The sequence below is a fragment of the Oncorhynchus masou genome, chromosome 13 (genome assembly GCF_036934945.1).
Source record: "Oncorhynchus masou masou isolate Uvic2021 chromosome 13, UVic_Omas_1.1, whole genome shotgun sequence".
Lineage (NCBI taxonomy): Eukaryota > Metazoa > Chordata > Actinopteri > Salmoniformes > Salmonidae > Oncorhynchus > Oncorhynchus masou.
In genome coordinates this window covers 32,019,249-32,039,043 of record NC_088224.1, presented here as the reverse complement: position 1 = coordinate 32,039,043, position 19,795 = coordinate 32,019,249, and the positions used below count along the sequence as shown (strand labels likewise).

Genomic DNA, 19,795 nt, shown 5'->3' with positions numbered 1-19,795 from the left:
ATCAGGCACCCCGTAGTGCAGGAAGACATGTGTAAACAGGGCAGCGGTGTGGGTTGGAGTGAAGTTGATGGGGTTGTGGACAAACCCACTTTTTCGCTCCATGTTTAGCAGCATGCGATCCATGGCAGTTGACACGTTCCTCAACTGGTACCGGAGGACTGGGTGCACCTGCTGACTCCATATTATGGTGCGTGATTCTGTCATATGTCAGTTGTGCAGAGGTGAGGACAGAGTCAAGCGCAGGACACAGAACTAAGTAAAATAGCGTACTTTAATCAACGCAGGGATAACAACCCTGACACACACGACTAACACAAACCAGCAATAATCACGCACAAAACATAATGGGAACCAGAGGGTAAAATAGGGAAATAATAATAACTTAATGGGAACCAGGTGTGAACACTCAAGACATAACAAATGGAAAACAGAAACATGGATCGGTGGCAGCGAGAAAGCCGGTGTCACGCCCTGACCTTTTATGTCTCTATTTTGGTTTGGTCAGGGAATGAGTTGGGGTGGGCATTCTATGTTTTGTGTTTTTATAATTTTCTATTTCTATGTTTTGGCCAGGAATGGTTCTCGGGGACAGCTGTCTAACATTGTCTCTGATTGGGAACCATACTTAGGTACCCTTTTTCCCACCAGTGTTTGTGGGAAGTTAACTTTGTTTGATGGCACATAGCCTGAAGCTTCACGGTTTGTTTTGTATTGTTTATTGTTTTGTTGGCGTCATTTTAAATAAAAGAGAAAATGTATGCTTACCACGCTGCACCTTGGTCCAGTTCTTTCAACAGCCGTGATAGCCGGTGACGACGGAAGGCTCGACATCTACACACAATACCCAATAATTAAGAAGCAAAAAGGGTTTTATTCTAAAAATTGATTAACTTATTCTAAAATTAATTTAAAAAATAAAAATCCTCAGCAAACTACACACGATACCCCATAAAAAAAAACAGAAATACCTTTTTACATAAGTATTCAGACCCTTTGCTCTGAGACTCGAAATTGAGCTCAGGTGCATCCTGTTTCCATTGAGTATCCTTGAGATGTTTCTACAACTTGATTGGAGTCCACCCGTGGTAAAGTCAATTGATTGGACATGATTTGGAAGGCACACATCTGTCCATATAAGGTCCTACAGATGACAGTGTCATGTCTTATTATGTCTGTTCCTGTCCTTTCTCTTCACTCTGTCTCTCTCTGCTGGTCTTATTAGGTTACCTTCTCTTTCTCTCCTTCTCCAGCTGTTCCTCATCTCCCCTAACTAGCTCATTCACCCTTTCCCCACCTGTTCCCTTTTTTCCCTCTGATTAGGTCTCTATTTCTCTCTCTGTTCCTGCTACTTTCGGTGTCAGATTCTCGTTTGTGTTTCTCATGCCAGAAGCAAGCTATCGTCTCGTTTGCTTCCACCTAGTCCTATCCTGTCGGAGTCTACCTGGCAGGTGCATCCTGCACTCTACTAACTATCTTTTGTTTGCACCGTGTCCAGTTCATCATATGCTACGTGTGATCAGCTACCACCGTTCCTCTGTGACCCGCACCGACCCAGAGCGACCTGCAGCCTGTCGCCGCTACCCAGCTATTCATCAGAGGGACTTTATGTTTCATTTGTCACCCTCTCTGCGGGTATTCTATTGTGCCATTGACAACGTCGGAAGAGGATCTATGCCATTCCTGTTTTTTCATTAAAAGAACTCTGTTTCTGTTAAAACCGCTTTTGGGTCTTCACTCAAGTACATAACAGACAGTGCATGTCAAAGCAAAAACCAAGCCATGAGGTCGAAGGAATTGTCCGTAGACAGAATTGTGTTGAGGCACAGATCTGAGCAATGGTACCAGCATTGAAGATCCCCAAGAGCACAGTGGTCTCCATCATTCTTAAATGGAAGACGTTTGGAACCACCAAGTCTCTTGTTGGAGCTGGCTGCCCCCGGCCAAACTGAGCAATCGGGGGAGAAGGGCCTTGTCAGGGAGGTGACCAAGAACCCGATGGTCACTCTGACAGAGCTCCAGAGCTCCTCTGTGGAGATGGGAGAACCTTACAGAAGGACAACTATCTCTGCAGCACTCCACCATTCTGGCATTTATGGTCGTGGCCAGACGGAAGCCACTCCTCAGTAAAAGGCACATGACAGCCCACTTGGAGTTTGCCAAAATGCACCTGAAGCATCCAACAAGTGCTCAGCATATGTGAGAACTCCTTCAAGACTGTTGGAAAAGCATTTTTCATGAAGCTGGTTGAGAGAATGCCAAGAGTGTACAAAGCTGTCATCAAGGCAAAGGGTGGCTACTTTGAAGAATCTCAAATATAAATTATATTTGTTTTTTTTGTTTAACATTTTTTTGGTTGATACAAGATTCCATGTGCGTTATTTTATAGTTTTGATGTCTTCACTATTACTCTACAATGTGGAAAATTAGTAGGTGTGTCCAGACTTTTGACTGGTACTGTATATTTATACTCCGGACTCTGACATTGCTTGTCCTAATATTTATATATTTCTGAATTCCATTATTTTACTATGGATTTGTGTGTATTTTTGTGAATTGTTAGATATTACTGAACTATTGGAGCTAGGGAAAAAAAGCATTTTGCCGGCAATAACATCTCCTAAATAGAGTCAAAATAGAGCCTGGTTCCTCTCTAGGTTTCTTCCTAGGTTCCTGCCTTTCTATTGTGCTGCTACATCTGCATTGCTTGCTGTTTGGGGTTTTAGGCTGGGTTTCTGTATAAGCACTTTTTAAAATCTGCTGATGTAAAAAGGTCTTTATAAATACATTTGATTTGATTTTGATTTGTGTATGCGACCAATAAACTTTTTTTTCGATTTGAGGTACATCATCCAATTCGTATTATACTGTATGACAGCTATTCCATTCATAATGTAACCTAACATAACGTGCACTGATTGTACCCCTTTTGCCATCAGAACAGCCTCAATTTGTTGGGGAATGGACTCTACAAGGTGTTAAACACTTTCCACAGGGATGCTGGCCCATGTTGACTCCAATGCTTTCCACAGTTGTGTCACATTGGACCATTCTTGATACATATGGGAAACTGTTAAGCATGAACAACTTGACACACTCAATCCGGTGTGCCTGGCACCTACTACCATACCCAGGTCACATATTTACGTACAGAATAATACAAATTGCCCTGAGACCAGGTTGCTGACAGAGAACTTGAAAAACTTGTTCACCTCTCTCACTTCTAACTCACTTCTACTCACTTCTGTTCTCGATTGGCTGTGGGACAGCATATGGGGCAGGTAAGAGTCATTGTAATGTGGGTAGTATCTCGTGACAGATAATTAAATAATTAAAACAGAGGAAAGATTATGGGTTCTGGCAGGGCCGTTTCAACCTGGGCTATAGACCAGGCCTTATTAAATCATTATGTTCTCCAAGCACTAATATTTGAACTGCTTCGAAGGAAATGCTTGTTCACTCCGGCTTTAAATTATAGCATGATAGCCTACAAATAGAACTGAAAAAATTGAATTTGGGCAGTCTTGATAGAAAGTTTTGAACAGAAATGCAACGATTCATTGGATGAGTCTAAAACTTTGCGCATACACTGCTGCCATCTAGTGGCCAAAATCTAAATTGCACCTGGGACGGAAGATGATGGTACAAAAACTAATACAAAAGAATGCTTGATTTTTTTCTTTGTATTATCTTTTACCATATCTATTGTGCTATATTATCCTACATTCCTTTCACAATTCCACAAACTTCAAAGTATTTCCTTTCAAATGGTACCAAGAATATGCATATCCTTGCTTCAGGTCCTGAGCTACTGGCAGTTAGATTTGGGTATGTCATTTTAGGCAAAAATTGAAAAAAAGGGGTGAATACTTAAGAGGTTTTGGAATTATGTAAAAAAGATAATCTGAGAGGTAGATCTCGGCTTGAATTTTGACTCAGAAAGTGATCTTGACTCGGAAAAGGTTGGGGACCACTGTTCTAGAGTTTTCCCTGTTAACATTATCAACCATGTTTCCCTTTTTTCTGTAGCAATTGTGATCTTATCTACGCAATATTAGCCACTTTCAATGCAACATACCGAAACAAAATTAAGTACGCAAGATACTTAATTTATTATTATTATTTTTCCAATGTATAGCAATTTAAATCACATTAGCCACAGAATTCCTTTACAGTTTTGGTTACAGTAAATGGCCCATTCACAGCACCCCATTTTCACGTCTCTGATGTCTCCGCCCCTACTCCAAGATTGACAGCCAAGCAGCCTAAACCTAATCCTCACAAAGACTAAACGGATTGGCAGGATACATTATTCTCCGTGAGGAAAACAGTGATTTTATTTATCACTGTCTTTTTTTGTTGCGTTGTTTTCATTTTCTATTACAATATCAGCGGGGAAACCAGTATTTTCATCACGAAATGTCTCTATTACCCCATACTGTTGACGTTTACGCTTCAACAATGGAATCTATCCGCCCTCAGCGACTTCAACCAGGGATAGGATTTGGAGGTGGATTGACTGGGACCCTACGGTCTTCTCTCCGGCCTGGGGTTACAATGCCAACCGCACCTCTACTGCCTCCCCCGGCCTCTTTATGTGCTTCCTCTGGGCCGCCACCGCCGCTTCAACTGCACAGTCTTCACGGCACTATTGGGAGTGCGGGGCTCGGAACAGGGATGGCTGGATTCGGTCTATGTAATCCAGGGAACCCGGCGGTTTTGAAGGAGGCGGTGGAGGCTGTTGTTCGGAGTTTTGCGAAGCATACGCAGGGCTATGGCAGAGGTAACCTGGAAAAAAATTAGTCGCAGAATGTATGTCTTCCGACTTTCACTAGTCGTGATTCAAATGCAACTAGTCGTGGTTAAAATGTAACCCACTGTAATTGTGATTAGGATAAGAAATGGGATTAAAATAGCCTAGTAGTGCATGTGCAACATGCAGATTGTGTCACCAAAACTGACCATTCAGTTTATAACAGTAGGCTACATGAACATACCGAGTTTATTATAGCCTATATTTTTGTCATGTCTAGCCTAATGACTACAGGATACAGTTGACTACAGGATACAGTTGTGTGCTCAATTTACATAGCATTTGGGCACTCCATCCGACATTTGACACTTCAAGTCACCCACAATGCTTTAAACTTGGCTTAGCCAACATGTCATACTATCATTCAAAAACCCAATCAATTAAATGTGAGTAGATAGACCTGTTAAATGTTCATTTACAGAAGTAGTATGATGTTACATACTCTTCATTTTTAGTTTATGTGGACTATTATAACTGTGTTGAAAGTCAACACAATTCGGACAGCTTCATTCAGTTCAGTGTCTGTCAGTGGGTTGTTCCTTGTTGTTTACTTATAAAATAAACAGGATGTTTTTGGCTATATCCATATATGTACAAAAGTAGTGTTAATGCTCACTCGTATCTAGAAGAAAAAGAAACGCACACCTATAAAGACGAGGTGCTGGCTAGCGGAGTAGAAACTTGAAAATAAAAATAAAAGAGAGCCGCTCACTCGTATGTAATAACCCACTGTGCCACTTTTATCCTTTCTTTAAATCCAAACCTGCATGCCAAATGAGAACACCAGACCATATTTAAAGGTAAACTCAGCAATTAGAACTTGAGATATTGACATGAGTGAGATGCAAGACTTCGCTCTCACAGTCACACACGGTATACGCATGTGCATGGGTTCACTTCACGCCGTCACAGCGTGGTAGCCACAGGACCAAAACAGTGGAGAAGTTGAGCCTCGCACTTCAACCGTCTTAGCTGTTGCGGAAATTAGCCCACTATGCCGTTTACGTTCTGCATCTGTCATATCGCTGAGTCAGCCTTTAAGACACCATGCAGAGGAACGTTAAACTATAATTGTATGTCTCCAGTGAACGTTAAGCTGTGTCATTTTATGTCTCCTCCAGTGAACGTGGTGGAAGCCTTGCAAGAGTTCTGGCAGATGAAGCAGTCAAGAGGGGCAGACCTCAGGAATGGGGCGCTGGTGGTGTACGAGATGGTCCCATCAAACAACCCACCCTATGTTTGTTACGTCAGTCTTCCAGGGGGAAGCTGCTTTGGGAGTTTCCAGGTGAGCTAACCTGTGGCCGTAGATGTTCTCAATATAGTTGTTGGCACTAAAACGTTGGTTTGCGCCTCAGGTGGAAGGCCCCCTGTATAGTATCACTGAGTTAGAGAAAGTGCTTGAAAATGGTTTTTACCACAACAGTACAATATAATGGTTTGACATTGCGTTGGTGTAGCTGCATGAATTAGCCTAACTTCCTTATATGGCCATGACATTAGTGATTTATCCGGCCATACAACTCTACTCATGCACTAAAGCTCCCACCCAAATCAATTCTGCCAATCTGACCTCATTTCCTTTAGTACATTGCCCCGGATTTTCAGATCAAATGTCAATCACTGGGAGCCTCTTCTGGACTGTCATGTCAAGTGAGAGCAAGAGAGAAATTCGGCCTGGGTCATGTTTATTGGGGCACACTGTAGCAAAACGTTGCGCAATTGAAAACAATGTTTATGTAGTGTCTTTGTTTGCAAACTTCTAACTGTGCACCCATATTCTGCTGGAAGCATATGACACTTACAGCAGCAGACACTTTTGTCCAAAGGGACTTACTGTACAGTGAGTGCATACATTTTTTGTATGTGATTCCTCTGAATCACGAAAATATGCATTTCTTATTAGAGAAGTCCATGTAGTCCCTCCGAGTTTCAGTCCATTTGGTACCTTATGAACATGACCCGGATGTTGCCGGGACTTACGGCTCACACTCTTGATAAATCTGGCCTAAGTAACTAATCAAGTTAAAAGGCATCGTTGCATGTTTTACATACAGTGGGGAGAACAAGTATTTGATACAATGCCGATTTAGCAGGTTTTCCTACTTACAAAGCATGTAGAGGTCTAATTTCAACTGTGAGAGACAGAATCTAAAACAAAAATCCAGAAAATCACATTGTATGATTTTAAGTAATTCATTTGCATTGTATTGCATGACAAAAGTATTTGATACATCAGAAAAGCAGAACTTAATATTTGGTACAGAAACCTTTGTTTGCAATTAGAGATCATATGTTTCCTGTAGTTCTTGACCAGGTTTTCACACACTGCAGCAGGGATTTTGGCCCACTCCTCCATACAGACCTTCTCCAGATCCTTCAGGTTTCGGGGCTGTCGCTGGACAATACGGACTTTCAGCTCCCTCCAAAGATTTTCTATTGGGTTCAGGTCTGGAGAATGGCTTGTTCTTCTCAGACCATATTTCAAAACTCAAGCTTTGTTTACAAAATAGATCAGTTGGTGTAGCAACTTGCTTAGCATAAATTGAACTAATTTGCTTTTTTTAATACAATTCAGACAGCTTCATTCAGTTCATTCAATTTAATGCCAAATGTCGAGATCAACATTATTCTTTGTGTATAATGTACGTATTTTGTGTTTTGAATCTTTATACTGAACAATAATCTGTGATAGGTCTGTGTGTTGGTGATGATAAGGGCAATTTACTATACCATCAAGATCCTAGATTAGTTGATCGTAATGATCAATACAGTAATCAGTAAGCAAAATCACTCCAAGACCTTGAGATGCTTCTTACGGAGCCACTCCTTAGTTGCCCTGGCTGTGTGTTTCAGGTCGTTGTCATGCTGGAAGACCCAGCCACTACCCATCTTCAATGCTCTTACTGAGGGAAATTGTTGGCCAAGATCTCGCGATACATGGCCCCATCTATCCTCCCCTCAATACGGTGCAGTCGTCATGTCCCCTTTGCAGAAAAGCATCCCCAAAGAATGATGTTTCTACCTCCATTCTTCACGGTTGGGATGGTATTCTTGGGGTTGTACTCATCCTTCAAACACGGCGAGTGGAGTTTAGACCAAAAAGCTCTATTTTTGTCTCATCAGACCACATGACCTTCTCCCATTCCTCCTCTGGATCATCCAGATGGTCATTAGCAAACTTCAGACAGGCCTAGACATGTGCTGGCTTGAGCAGGGGGACCTTGCGTGTGCTGCAGGATTTTCATCCATGACGGCGTAGTGTGTTTTCTTTGAGATTGTGGTCCCAGCTCTCTTCAGGTCATTGACCAGGTCCTGCCGTGTAGTTCTGGGCTGATCCCTTACCTTCCTCATGATCATTGATGCCCAACGAGGTGAGATCTTGCATGGAGCCCCAGACCGAGGGTGATTGACCGTCATCTTGAACTTCTTCCATTTTCTAATAATTGCCACAAAAGTTGTTGCCTTCTCACCAAGCTGCTTGCCTATTGTCCTGTAGCCCATCCCAGCCTTGTGCAGGTCTACAATTTATCCCTGATGTCCTTACACAGCTCTCTGGTCTTGGCCATTGTGGAGAGGTTGGATTCTGTTTGATTGTGTGGACAGGTGTCTTTTATACAGGTAACGAGTTCAAACGGGTGCAGTTAATACAGGTAATGAGTGGAGAACAGGAGGGATTCTTAAAGAAAAATGAACAGGTCTGTGAGAGCTGGAATTCTTACTGGTTGGTAGGTGATCAAATACTTACGTCATAACATGCAAATTAATTACTTAAAAATCATACAATGTGATTTTCTGGATTTTTGTTTTAGATTCCACCTCTCACAGTTGAAGTGTAGCTATGATAAAAATTACTGCCCTCTACATGCTTTGTAAGTAGGAAAACCTGCAAAATCAAATACTTGTTCTCCCCACTGTAGTTTATAACTTGAGCAGAACAGTTGAAGTGTGTGTATATGTGTGTATATACAGTACCAGTCAAAAGTTTGGACACACCTACTCATTCAAAAGTTTCTTTATTTTTACTATTTTCTACATTGTAGAATAATAGTGAAGACATCAACATTATGAAATATCACGTATGGAATCAAGTAGTAACAAAAAAAGTGTTAAACAAATCAATATATTTTATATTTGAGATTCTTCAAAGTAACAACCCTTTGCCTTGATGACAGCTTTGTACACGCTTGACATTCTCTCAACCAGCTTCACCTGGAAGCTTTTCCAACAGTCTGTTGATTACAACATGATTTCATAGTGATGATGTTTTCACTATTATTCTACAATGTAGAAAATAGTAAAAATAAAGAAAAACCCTTGAATGAGTAGGTGCGTCCAAACTTTTGACTGTTACTGTATATATCTAGTTATTATTATTGGTTGGGGGGCTTGAACACACTCACAGCTAATGGCTGAATTGCAGTATACAGAAAAAAAGAGAACTGTTACCTGAAGAGTAAAGAAATGGAGAGTGATAAGTCTCCAGCTTCAGACTGCTCTTGGTGAATGGTATAGTATGTATAGTGTGAATCCCAGATGAAAGCAGTTTGCTGCCTCCCATCAGGATTACAAACCAAGATTAAATTCAATAGCCAACCATTGGCAAATCTCAAATAATAATCCCTGGGTCTGAACCTTTGCTGAGGTAAAACACACTGCCACATCAATAACTCTAGGCAGTTGGGTCCATCAAAAACATGTTAGCAAGGTGTAGGACAGCTTTCTCCAACTGATTTTCATCGGTTGACATAAAAGACTTTAAAAACACCAGGAAATCAACTCCAATTTATTTTAATTTAAGAAATCTGTTCCCAGGTATTCCCACACGTAATAGAGAGATGTTTACATTTGCATACGGTCACAAGGTTTGAAATGGTTGTTTTAGTCAAACATTATCTGTTTAGGCTTCTTGCGGTCAATTTGCAGTCTACAAATTATTTGTAATTATGTTTCGGCACCCCAACCATCCGCTCAAGAAGAAACCGGCCCACGGCTGAGTCTAGTTGATGATCCCTGGTGTAGGACCCTACTTGTCTTCAGGCTTAGCATAAAAAAAACTTAAGGAAATATAAGGAAATTCAAGTTTAACTGAATTCATGATGTAGGAAACCACATGTGGCTGTTGACAAGTTCATTATCTATCTATGAACTTGTATACATAATTACATACAGTACAAGCCATATTCCTATCTTTGCTAAATAATCCACAGTATTATTGAAATAGTAAAGACTCCTTTAATGTACATTCTTATTTTTTTCAAATGTGATTTTAAATTCTAAATCATACAGTAAATATTAGACAACTTGAGCATTGTGCCTAACAGAATGTTCCATGGGAGAATGACATGTTTTGCCATTTCTTCCTCTCTTCGAATTGCCTGGCTGCAATGCATACTGGGATGGGAAACTCATCTGGTGGGTGGCTCATCTGGTTGTTATTAGAGCCAAACATTGAGCTTAGAAGGAGCTGTGAAACCCCACCCCACATTCTCCCACTCATCCCTTTTGCACAGAGCCTCTCTTGCCCCTATCCTTCCTAACTCTCTTTCTTTCTTTGAGATAATAGCAGTGAAGTGGAAGCATCGATATTACTTCAATGTAATTATGAAATATAAATAAGAAAAGATTAACATTTTCAAATGCATAATCTTTCAACAACAAAAAATGTCACTATTAAAATGCACTTTTTAAATGACTTCCAGAAGATCCATACAATAATTTGACCTAACCATCTTCCAGATATGATATTGCATGTATCCATGTCTCACAGGGTCATAATGCTTTGTGCCATAGGCTACATATATTTTTTGGGGACCATTCAGAAAAGTACTAAATATGCTTTACTTTCGGCAGTTTTGTCCAACCAAGGCCGAGGCAAGACGTAGTGCTGCCAAAATCGCTCTGATGAACTCGGTTTTCAACGAGCATCCTTCCCGCCGCATCACAGATGACTTCATTGAGAAGAGTGTATGTGAGGCGCTGGCCTCCTTTAATGTGAGTGTCATTGAATGTGTTTTTTCAGATAAAATGACTGACATTAACAATAGCAGTGAGCACTGGTATTTAATAGTCTTTACTGTCACTCTTATGAATTAAAAGGTCACGTCCTTATGAGGGTAAGATTTTAATCTGATTGGGCTCTTAAGGAGAATAAGACTGGATGATTGGACTCTACGGGTCTTTTACAGGGAAACCGAGAAGAGGCAGACAACCCCAGCACAGGTATCGGGGCGTTTCGCTTCATGCTGGAGTCCAACAAAGGAAAGTCAATGCTGGAGTTTCAGGTAAATAGAGGATGAAGGAACGCAAAGTTGGATTACTTGTAATGATACAGTGGATGTTACTGCAATGATACTTAAGAAAATGAATAGGTTGGACTGTATATGAGGCTAGTTTAGGAATGTTGCTGCCACTAACTATGGGTAATTACACAAAGCAGACCGATAACTATGTTCTCATTTAGCTCTGTTTTTCCAGTTCATAAAGAAAACTACAAGTTATTTCTGAGTGTTTATCAAAGTTGTTTGGCTTAATCACCTCTGCTTCATGACCTATTAATCTGGTTTCCCAGGTTGAATGAAAAAAACTATACAGTAGAACTTGATAAATGCAATGGTATAAGACTCATGACCACATGAACTAAAGCAGAGCATGCCAGTTTCAGAAGAAAATAGAACAATGTACAGCCATTGAACTGGGACTTGAACTGCAGCTCACTTAAAGAGTTTGTACTCCAAATTGCACATATCAGGAATCAACTGTAGATTTCAAGGACTATAGTATTAGACCCACTACATGAATGTGAGGGATGATGGGACCATCATGCGTGAAGAAGAGAATAGTAGCAGAAACCATGTATTCTCTGTGGTTCTAGGAATTGCGTATGAGAGCTTGTGGGTCCGCCAAACAAATCTGAACTGTATTGCTGGCCTCTACTCTTTCATTGTTTGTCATCCATATCCACTGATCTAATGCATGGATTGGTCTTTGCTAAACCACAGCTCATGATTTAGGGTTCTATACATGCAAACAAATGAATGTTGGCTATAGACCTTTCTCCCTGTTAGCTTCACCCTAAAAACATCAACAGATCTTGTGAATTTGACATTAAAAACTTGCTTTCTTGCGATGACAATCAAACTTGAAATTGTGCTCTCCATCAGCACAGGCACACAAAAATGTTTCTTGTCGATGCTGAACTGTGTTTTCCTTTCAGGAATTGATGACAGTCTTTCAGCTGCTGCACTGGAATGGAAGCCTGAAGGCCATGAGAGAGAGACAATGCTCCCGTCAAGTAAGAACTCATTTGGATAAGAGTACTGATTTAAAGGTCCAATGCAGTTGTTTTTATCTCAATATCAAATCATTTCTGGGTAACAATTAAGTACCTTACTGTGATTGTTTCTTTACAACCATTTTAATTTAAAGCAAACATAGCTGTGGTCTGAGTGAGGAGGGGAAAACTGAAAATTAGGTTTGGAACATTCTTATTTGGCTTAACTAATTTACCGCATGGTGATGTTACCATGGAAGGCCACAATTCCCTCCCACCAAAACAGGCTGAAATGTCATGCAGTCTTTTCAAACAGCTCTTACACTTAAAGTGCATTATCCTCATTATCACAATTTTACAGTTTTCCTCATAGTGTGGAAATATACACTGTGGCCCGTTTATTAGGTACACCACCCCGTTCACAAAAATGGTTCGCTTCTACAGACAGTGAGTCACGTGGCCGTGGCTTGCTATATAAAGCAGGCAGACAGGCTTTGAGCGTAGTATAATTATCGGTGCCAGGCGCGAAAGTTCCACTATCTCAGAAACGTCCTGCCTCTTGGACTTTTCACACATGACAGTGTCTAGGGTTAACCAAAAAATGTCCGGTCAGCGGCAGTCCTGTGGGCGAAAACATATCATTGATGAGAGTTCTAAGAGAATGGCAAGAATCGAACAGGCAAATAACGGCGCAGTACAAAGGTGGTCATCTCGAAACGCATCTCAGACCCCCCTTTGACTCCAAAACAGCCTGAATTCTTCAGAGCATGGAAACGTTGCTCAATTAGTATTAAGAGACCTAACATGTGCCAGGAAAACATTCTCCACACCGTTACACCACCGCCACCAGCCTGTACTGTTGACACCAGCCAGGATGGGTCCATAGACTGCTTACGCCAAATCCTGACTCTGCCATTCGCATTTACGCAACAGGAACTGAGATTCATCGGACCAAGCTATGTTTTTCCACTCCTCAGTGTTGGTGATCGTGTGCTCACTGGAGCTACTTCTTTTTGTTTTTAGCTGATAGGAGTGGAACATGGTGTGGTTGTCTGCTGCAAGAGACCATCTGTGACAAGGACCAACGAGTTGTGCGTTCTGAGATGCCGTTCTGCACACCGCTGTTCTAATGTGCCGTTATTTTCCTGTGTGTGGCCTACCTGTTACCTTGCACTATTCTTGCCATCCTCCTTCGACCTCTGATCAACGAGCTGTTTTCACCCACAGGACTGCCGCTGACTGGATGTTTTTGTTTGTCGCAAAATTCTCAGTAAAACCTAGACACTGTCGTGCGTGAAAAGCCCAGGAGGCCGGACGTTTCAGAGATACTGTCTGCCTGCTTCATATAGCAAGCCACAGCCACATGACTCACTGTCTGTAGAAGCTAACAATTTTGGTGAACGGGGTGGTCTACCTAGTAAACTCGCCACTGACTGTACATCATCAGTCACAGGCTTCATTAACAAATGTGTTGATGAGGATGTACCCACAATAACAATCCGGACATACCACAACCAAAAACCCTGGATGAACAGAGATATCCGTTAAGTGCTAACAGCCCGTACTGCAGCATTCAATGTCCGCAGAATGAACCACAATGACTTGGTGATGCGCAACGTGTACAAGGCAAGCAGATTCGAGCTCCGCAAATCCATTAGGGACGATAAGACAGTAGAGATGCAAACTTGAATTTATGTTTGACAACTGAGATTCATGTCGCATGTGGCAAGGACTACAGAATATCACAGACTACAAAGGGAAATCCAGCTGTAGTGCCCATCGAAGCCTCCATCCCAGACAAGCTTAACACATGCTATGCTCACTTTGAGGCAGGCAATACTGAGCCATCCAGGAAAACTCTCGCACATGGTCGTTCGGAGCAGCTTTCGCTCTCCAAGGCTGATGTGAGGAAAACTCTTGAGTGAATACTCACAAATTTGCCGGACCAGATAGCTTCCCTGGCCGCATCCTGAGTGTGTGCTGACCAGTTGCTGGGCATCTTTTCAGACATCTTTAACCTGACTCTGTCCCAGGCTGTAGTCCACCACCACCGTCCCAGTACCCAAGGAGACCACCACCGTCCCAGTGCCCAAGGTGACGTGCCCAAATGAGAAACGCCACGTACCGCTCACCTCGGGCATTATAAAGTGCTTCAAGAATCTGGTCATGGCCCACAAGGCACACTGGACCCTAGTTAACTAGTTAACTACACATGGTTGATGATATTACTAGTTTATCTAGCGTGTCCTCCAGTTTCGTAAGCATTCATTCAAACAGCACTTTCGTGCGTTTTGCCAGCAGCTCTTTGTTGTGCGTCAAGCATTGCGCTGTTTATGACTTCAAGCCTATCAACTCCCGAGATGAGGCTGGTGTAACCGATGTGAAATGGCTAGCTAGTTAGTGGGGTGCACGCTAATAGCATTTCAAACATCACTCGCTCTGAGTCTTGGAGTAGTTGTTCGCCTTGCTCTACATGGGTAACGTTGCTTCGAGGGTGGCAGTTGTCATTGTTCCTGGTTCGAGCCCAGGGAGGAACGAGGAATGGAAGCTATACTGCTACACTGGCAATACAAAAGTGCCTATGAGAACATCTAATAGTCAAAGGTTAATGACATACAAATGTTATAGAGGGAAATAGTCCTATAATTCCTATAATAACTACAATCTAAAACCTCTTACCTGGGAATATTGAATACTCATGTTAAAAGGAACCACCAGCTTTCATATGTTATGTTCTGAGCAAGGAACTTAAACGTTAGCTTTCTTACATGGCACATATTGCACTTTTACTTTCTTCTCCAACACTTTGTTTTTGCATTATTTAAACCAAATTGAACATGTTTCATTATTTATGAGGTTAAATTGATTTTGATGTATTATATTAAGTTCAAATATGTGTTCATTCAGTATTGTTGTAATTGTCATTATTACAAATAAAAAATAAAAATTGTCCGATTAATCTGTATCGGCTTTTTTGGTCCTCCCATAATCGGTATCGGTATTGGCGTTGAAAAATCATAATCGGTCGACCTCTAGTATTAATTCACCTAAATAATCACATTTGTGCCTCAACCCTGGCTTTTGCCAATCTACTCCATTTCGATCTGAAGTCTAAGAGGAGGAAGAGCAGCCAGCAACTCCATGATTTGGATAGATACAACTCAGTTGTATTGTGTTTTTCTAGGGTTACAGAGTGCTCTCGCCTTGTGTGTCCCTTGACTGATTAGGTATTCTCTTTGGTCTGGTCTTATGCCTTTCATCTCAGTGGTTAAGGAGAGGAGCTGAGCCACTGGAGTAATTAGCGCTTCCAGATGTCTCACATTCCTCATGTGAATTGATGTTATTGCTGGCCATGCAGCTTGCTTATTGTGCACAAAATTTGTGGTTCCAGGTCATTTCATGTCCAGGCATTTCTGGATTATTTAACATCATCTGGAACTAAATCAAACCTGCACTGCTAGGAAACCAGTACTGTTGAAAAATATAATGATTTAATGGAGCACTTCCACTTCCTACCCAGCTAGCCTGAATTTCTAATGATCTAGGCCGTGGTGTGAATAAGGTCCATTTTGGCCAACCATTTGTTTGATTTTGCTTTCCTCTAACAGGAAGTGCTGGCTCACTACTCCCATCGGGCGCTGGATGATGACATGCGTACCCAAATGGCTGCTGATTGGGTGAACCGGGAGCAAGGTTTGGCTAGCACCATCGCCCAGGAGGTGGCGGCAACAGATCAAGAACTTGAGGAGGCCAGGCTGGCCGGTCAGGAGCTGCGCTTCCACAAGGAAAAGAAGGACATCCTTATGCTGGCTGTTGGCCAACTGGGTGCAGCCAACAATACCACCCTGCCTTCAACCTGCTAGGTATACGCTGGATTACAACCCCATAACTAGATTCACTTCAATCTTCCCACATTGATTTTCCCCTCGTGATTCTCAAAAGTCTCCATAGGTGTGGAAAAAGTTCTAGTAACTCTGCATAGCTTCCACTATATGGCTTTTACCTATTCAGTCTGACAGATCTGCCCGTTTGGAGTCAAGGACAGATGGAAGGAAGTTGGTTTTGAATCTGGCCTTAGATGGAACAGTGGCAGCCATTTAGGAGCTTTGAATTATAAACAGTTAGTGTTTTTCCAGCCAGTGCTAACACACCTGATTCAGCTAATGAAAGTCTTGACAATAAGTTGATTAGTTGAATCAGATATGTTAGCGCTGGTTTAGAACAAAGTCTTGCACATGCTATGGGTCTTCAGGACCACGACTGAAGAATTGTTACATAAAAGTTTAAGTAATTGAGGTCATTTTGTGCTGCCAAATTGTTGAGTTTGTGAAATTCACATGGAATAATGAACTGTTACGATTCTTCTCATTCCCTTTCTATACTTGTAGACAACTCTACCACATGGGTGGAATTAAATCCCAGGACCTGCCTTTGCTAATGATTGTACATGACATCATCTCAAGGATATTGTCACAGAAAGATCTTACACACCAAACTAGACCAATGTCTGTCACTTAAATCTATCTCACTAGATTTTCTGCATGAAGGATTTTGAAAGTTATTTGAATATTACATAATTTACGCACATACAGTTGAAGTCGGAAGTTTACATACACCTTAGCCAAATACATTTAAACTCAGTTTTTCACAATTCCTCACATTTAATCCAAGTAAAAATTCCCTGTCTTAGGTCAGTTAGGATCACCAATTTATTTTAAGAATGTGAAATGTCAGAATAATAGTAGAGAAAATGATTTATTTCAGCTTTTATTTCTTTCTTCACGTTCCCAGTTGGTCAGACGTTTACATACACTCAATTGGTATTTGGTAGCATTGCCTTCAATTGTTTAACTTGGGTCAAACATTTCGGGTAGCCTTCCACAAGCTACCCACAATAATATGGGTGAATGTTGGCCCATTCCTCCTGACAGAGTTGGTGTAACTGAGTCAGGTTTGTAGGCATCCTTGCTCGCACACAATTTTTCAGTTCTGTCCACAAATGTTCTATAGGATTGAGGTCAGGGCTTTGTGATGGCCACTCCAATACCTTGACTTTGTTGTCCTTAAGCCATTTTGTCACACCAATTCCTTCTGCTGCAAAGCACCCCCACAACATGATGCTGCCACCCCCGTGCTTCACGGTTGGGATGGTGTTCTTCGGCTTGCAAACATCCCTCTTTTTCCTCCAAACATAATGATGGTCATTATGGCCAAACAGTTCTATTTTTGTTTCATCAGACATCAGAGGACATTTCTCCAAAAAGTACGATCTTTGTCCCCATGTGCAGTTGCAAACCGTAGTCTGGCTTTTTTAATGGCAGTTTTGGAGAAGTGGCTTCTTCCTTGCTGAGCGGCCTTTCAGGTTATGTCGATATAGGACTCGTTTTACTGTGGATATAGATACTTTTGTGTCCGTTTCCTCCAGCATCTTCACAAGGTCCTTTGCTGCTATTCTGGGATTGATTTGCACTTTCCTCACCAAAGTACGTTAATTTCTAGGAGACAGAACGCATCTCCTTCCTGACTGGATTGACGGCTGAGTGGTCCCATGGTGTTTATACTTGCGTTCTATTGTTTGTACAGATGAACGTGGTACTGTCAGGCATTTCGAAATTGCTCCCAAGGATGCTGCAGACTTGTGGAGGTCTCCAATTTTTTTTCTGGGGTCTTGGCTGATTTCTTTTGATTTTCCAATGATGTCAAGCAAGGAAGCACTGTGTTTGAAGGTAGGCCTTGAAGTACATCCACAGGTATACCTCCAATAGACTCAAATGTCAATTAGCCTATCAGAAGCTTCTAATCTCTTGAAATCATTTTTTGGAATTTTCCAAGCTGTTTAAAGGCACAGTCAACTTAGTGTATGTAAACATCTGACCAACTGGAATTGTGATACAGTGAATTATATGTGACATCGTCTGTCTGTAAGGAATTGTTGGAAAAATGACTTACAGTGCCTTGTGAAAGTATTCGGCCCCCTTGAACTTTGCGACCTTTTGCCACATTTCAGGCTTCAAACATAAAGATATAAAACTGTATTGTTTTGTGAAGAATCAACAACAAGTGGTACACAATCATGAAGTGGAACGACATTTATTGGATATTTCAAACTTTTTTAACAAATCAAAAACTGAAAAATTGGGCGTGCAAAATTATTCAGCCCCTTTACTTTCAGTGCAGCAAAAAGTACAAAAAGATTTCCCAAGCTTTAAACATCCCAAGGAGCACTGTGCAAGCGATAATATTGAAATGGAAGGAGTATCAGACCACTGCAAATCTACCAAGACCTGGCCGTCCCTCTAAACTTTCAGCTCATACAAGGAGAAGACTGATCAGAGATGCAGCCAAGAGGCCCATGATCACTCTGGATGAACTGCAGAGATCTACAGCTGAGGTGGGAGACTCTGTCCATAGGACAACAATCAGTCGTATATTGCACAAATCTGGCCTTTATGGAAGAGTGGCAAGAAGAAAGCCATTTCTTAAAGACATCCATAAAAAGTGTTGTTTAAAGTTTGCCACAAGCCACCTGGAGACACGCCAAACATGTGGAAGAAGGTGCTGTGGTCAGATGAAACCAAAATTGAACTTTTTGGCAACAATGCAAAACGTTATGTTTGGCGTAAAAGCAACACAGCTCATCACCCTGAACACACCATACCCACTGTCAAACATGGTGGTGGCAGCATCATGGTTTGGGCCTGCTTTTCTTCAGCAGGGACAGGGAAGATGATGGAGCCAAATACAGGACCATTCTGGAAGAAAACCTGATGGAGTCTGCAAAAAACCTGAGACTGGGACGGAGATTTGTCTTCCAACAAGACAATGATCCAAAACATAAAGCAAAATCTACAATGGAATGGTTCAAAAATAAACATATCCAGGTGTTAGAATGGCCAAGTCAAAGTCCAGACCTGAATCCAATCGAGAATCTGTGGAAAGAACTGAAAACTGCTGTTCACAAATGCTCTCCATCCAACCTCACTGAGCTCGAGCTGTTTTGCAAGGAGGAATGGGAAAAAATTTCAGTCTCTCGATGTGCAAAACTGATAGAGACATACCCCAAGCGACTTACAGCTGTAATCGCAGCAAAAGGTGGCACTACAAAGTGTTAATTTAAGGGGGCTGAATAATCTTGCACGCCCAATTTTTCAGTTTTTGATTTGTTAAAAAAGTTTGAAATATCCAATAAATGTCGTTCCACTTCATGATTGTGTCCCACTTGTTGTTGATTCTTCACAAAAAAATACAGTTTTATATCTTTATGTTTGAAGCCTGAAATGTGGCAAAAGGTCGCAAAGTTCAAGGGGGCCGAATACTTTCGCAAGGCACTGTATGTATGTAGGTATGTGTGTGTGTGTGTGTGTATATATATATGTGTATGTGTGTATGAATAGCTATCACATCACTGATCTTATATACAGATTTTGGATCTTAATTTGATCAATCCTTTGTTGCTAAGTATTTTCCTGCACTGCAGGAAATGCAGATGAGCTTTGTGATTTACATAAATTCAAACTAACACACGGTTATATTAATTGCATTGCACTTTTCATACTTTTGGCCAGATAATAGCCGAACCACTGATCAAGAATATTATGGACAAAATGTTCATATCTTGTTGCTGCAGGATTGTTTTGCTGTGAAAGTACAGGTCAAATTAAGATCCTATATCTGTAGAGTATCTTAAGTGATAGCCAGCCTTATTTTCAAAGAAA

The 19,795-nt window shown here is 41.3% G+C and overlaps 1 protein-coding gene across 1 annotated transcript; it reads left to right on the top strand.

Annotated features, from left to right (window-relative positions):
* The first annotated feature begins 4,284 nt into the window (after positions 1-4,284).
* On the top strand, positions 4,285-19,300 carry LOC135552094 (LIX1-like protein). Its single transcript, XM_064983492.1, has 6 exons — positions 4,285-4,780; positions 5,932-6,095; positions 10,661-10,801; positions 10,996-11,091; positions 12,024-12,101; positions 15,689-19,300. The coding sequence occupies exons 1-6, from the start codon at positions 4,417-4,419 to the stop codon at positions 15,941-15,943; spliced, it is 1,098 nt and encodes a 365-aa protein (XP_064839564.1). The 5' UTR covers positions 4,285-4,416; the 3' UTR covers positions 15,944-19,300.
* Positions 19,301-19,795: the final 495 nt, after the last annotated feature.

Coding starts and splice junctions, on each gene's coding strand:
- LOC135552094 (XM_064983492.1), top strand. CDS start 4,417: ATGTCTCTATTACCCCATACTGTTGACGTTTACGCTTCAACAATGGAA. Junction 4,781..5,931: donor TACGCAGGGCTATGGCAGAG/GTAACCTGGAAA, acceptor TGTCTCCTCCAG/TGAACGTGGTGGAAGCCTTG. Junction 6,096..10,660: donor GCTGCTTTGGGAGTTTCCAG/GTGAGCTAACCT, acceptor TACTTTCGGCAG/TTTTGTCCAACCAAGGCCGA.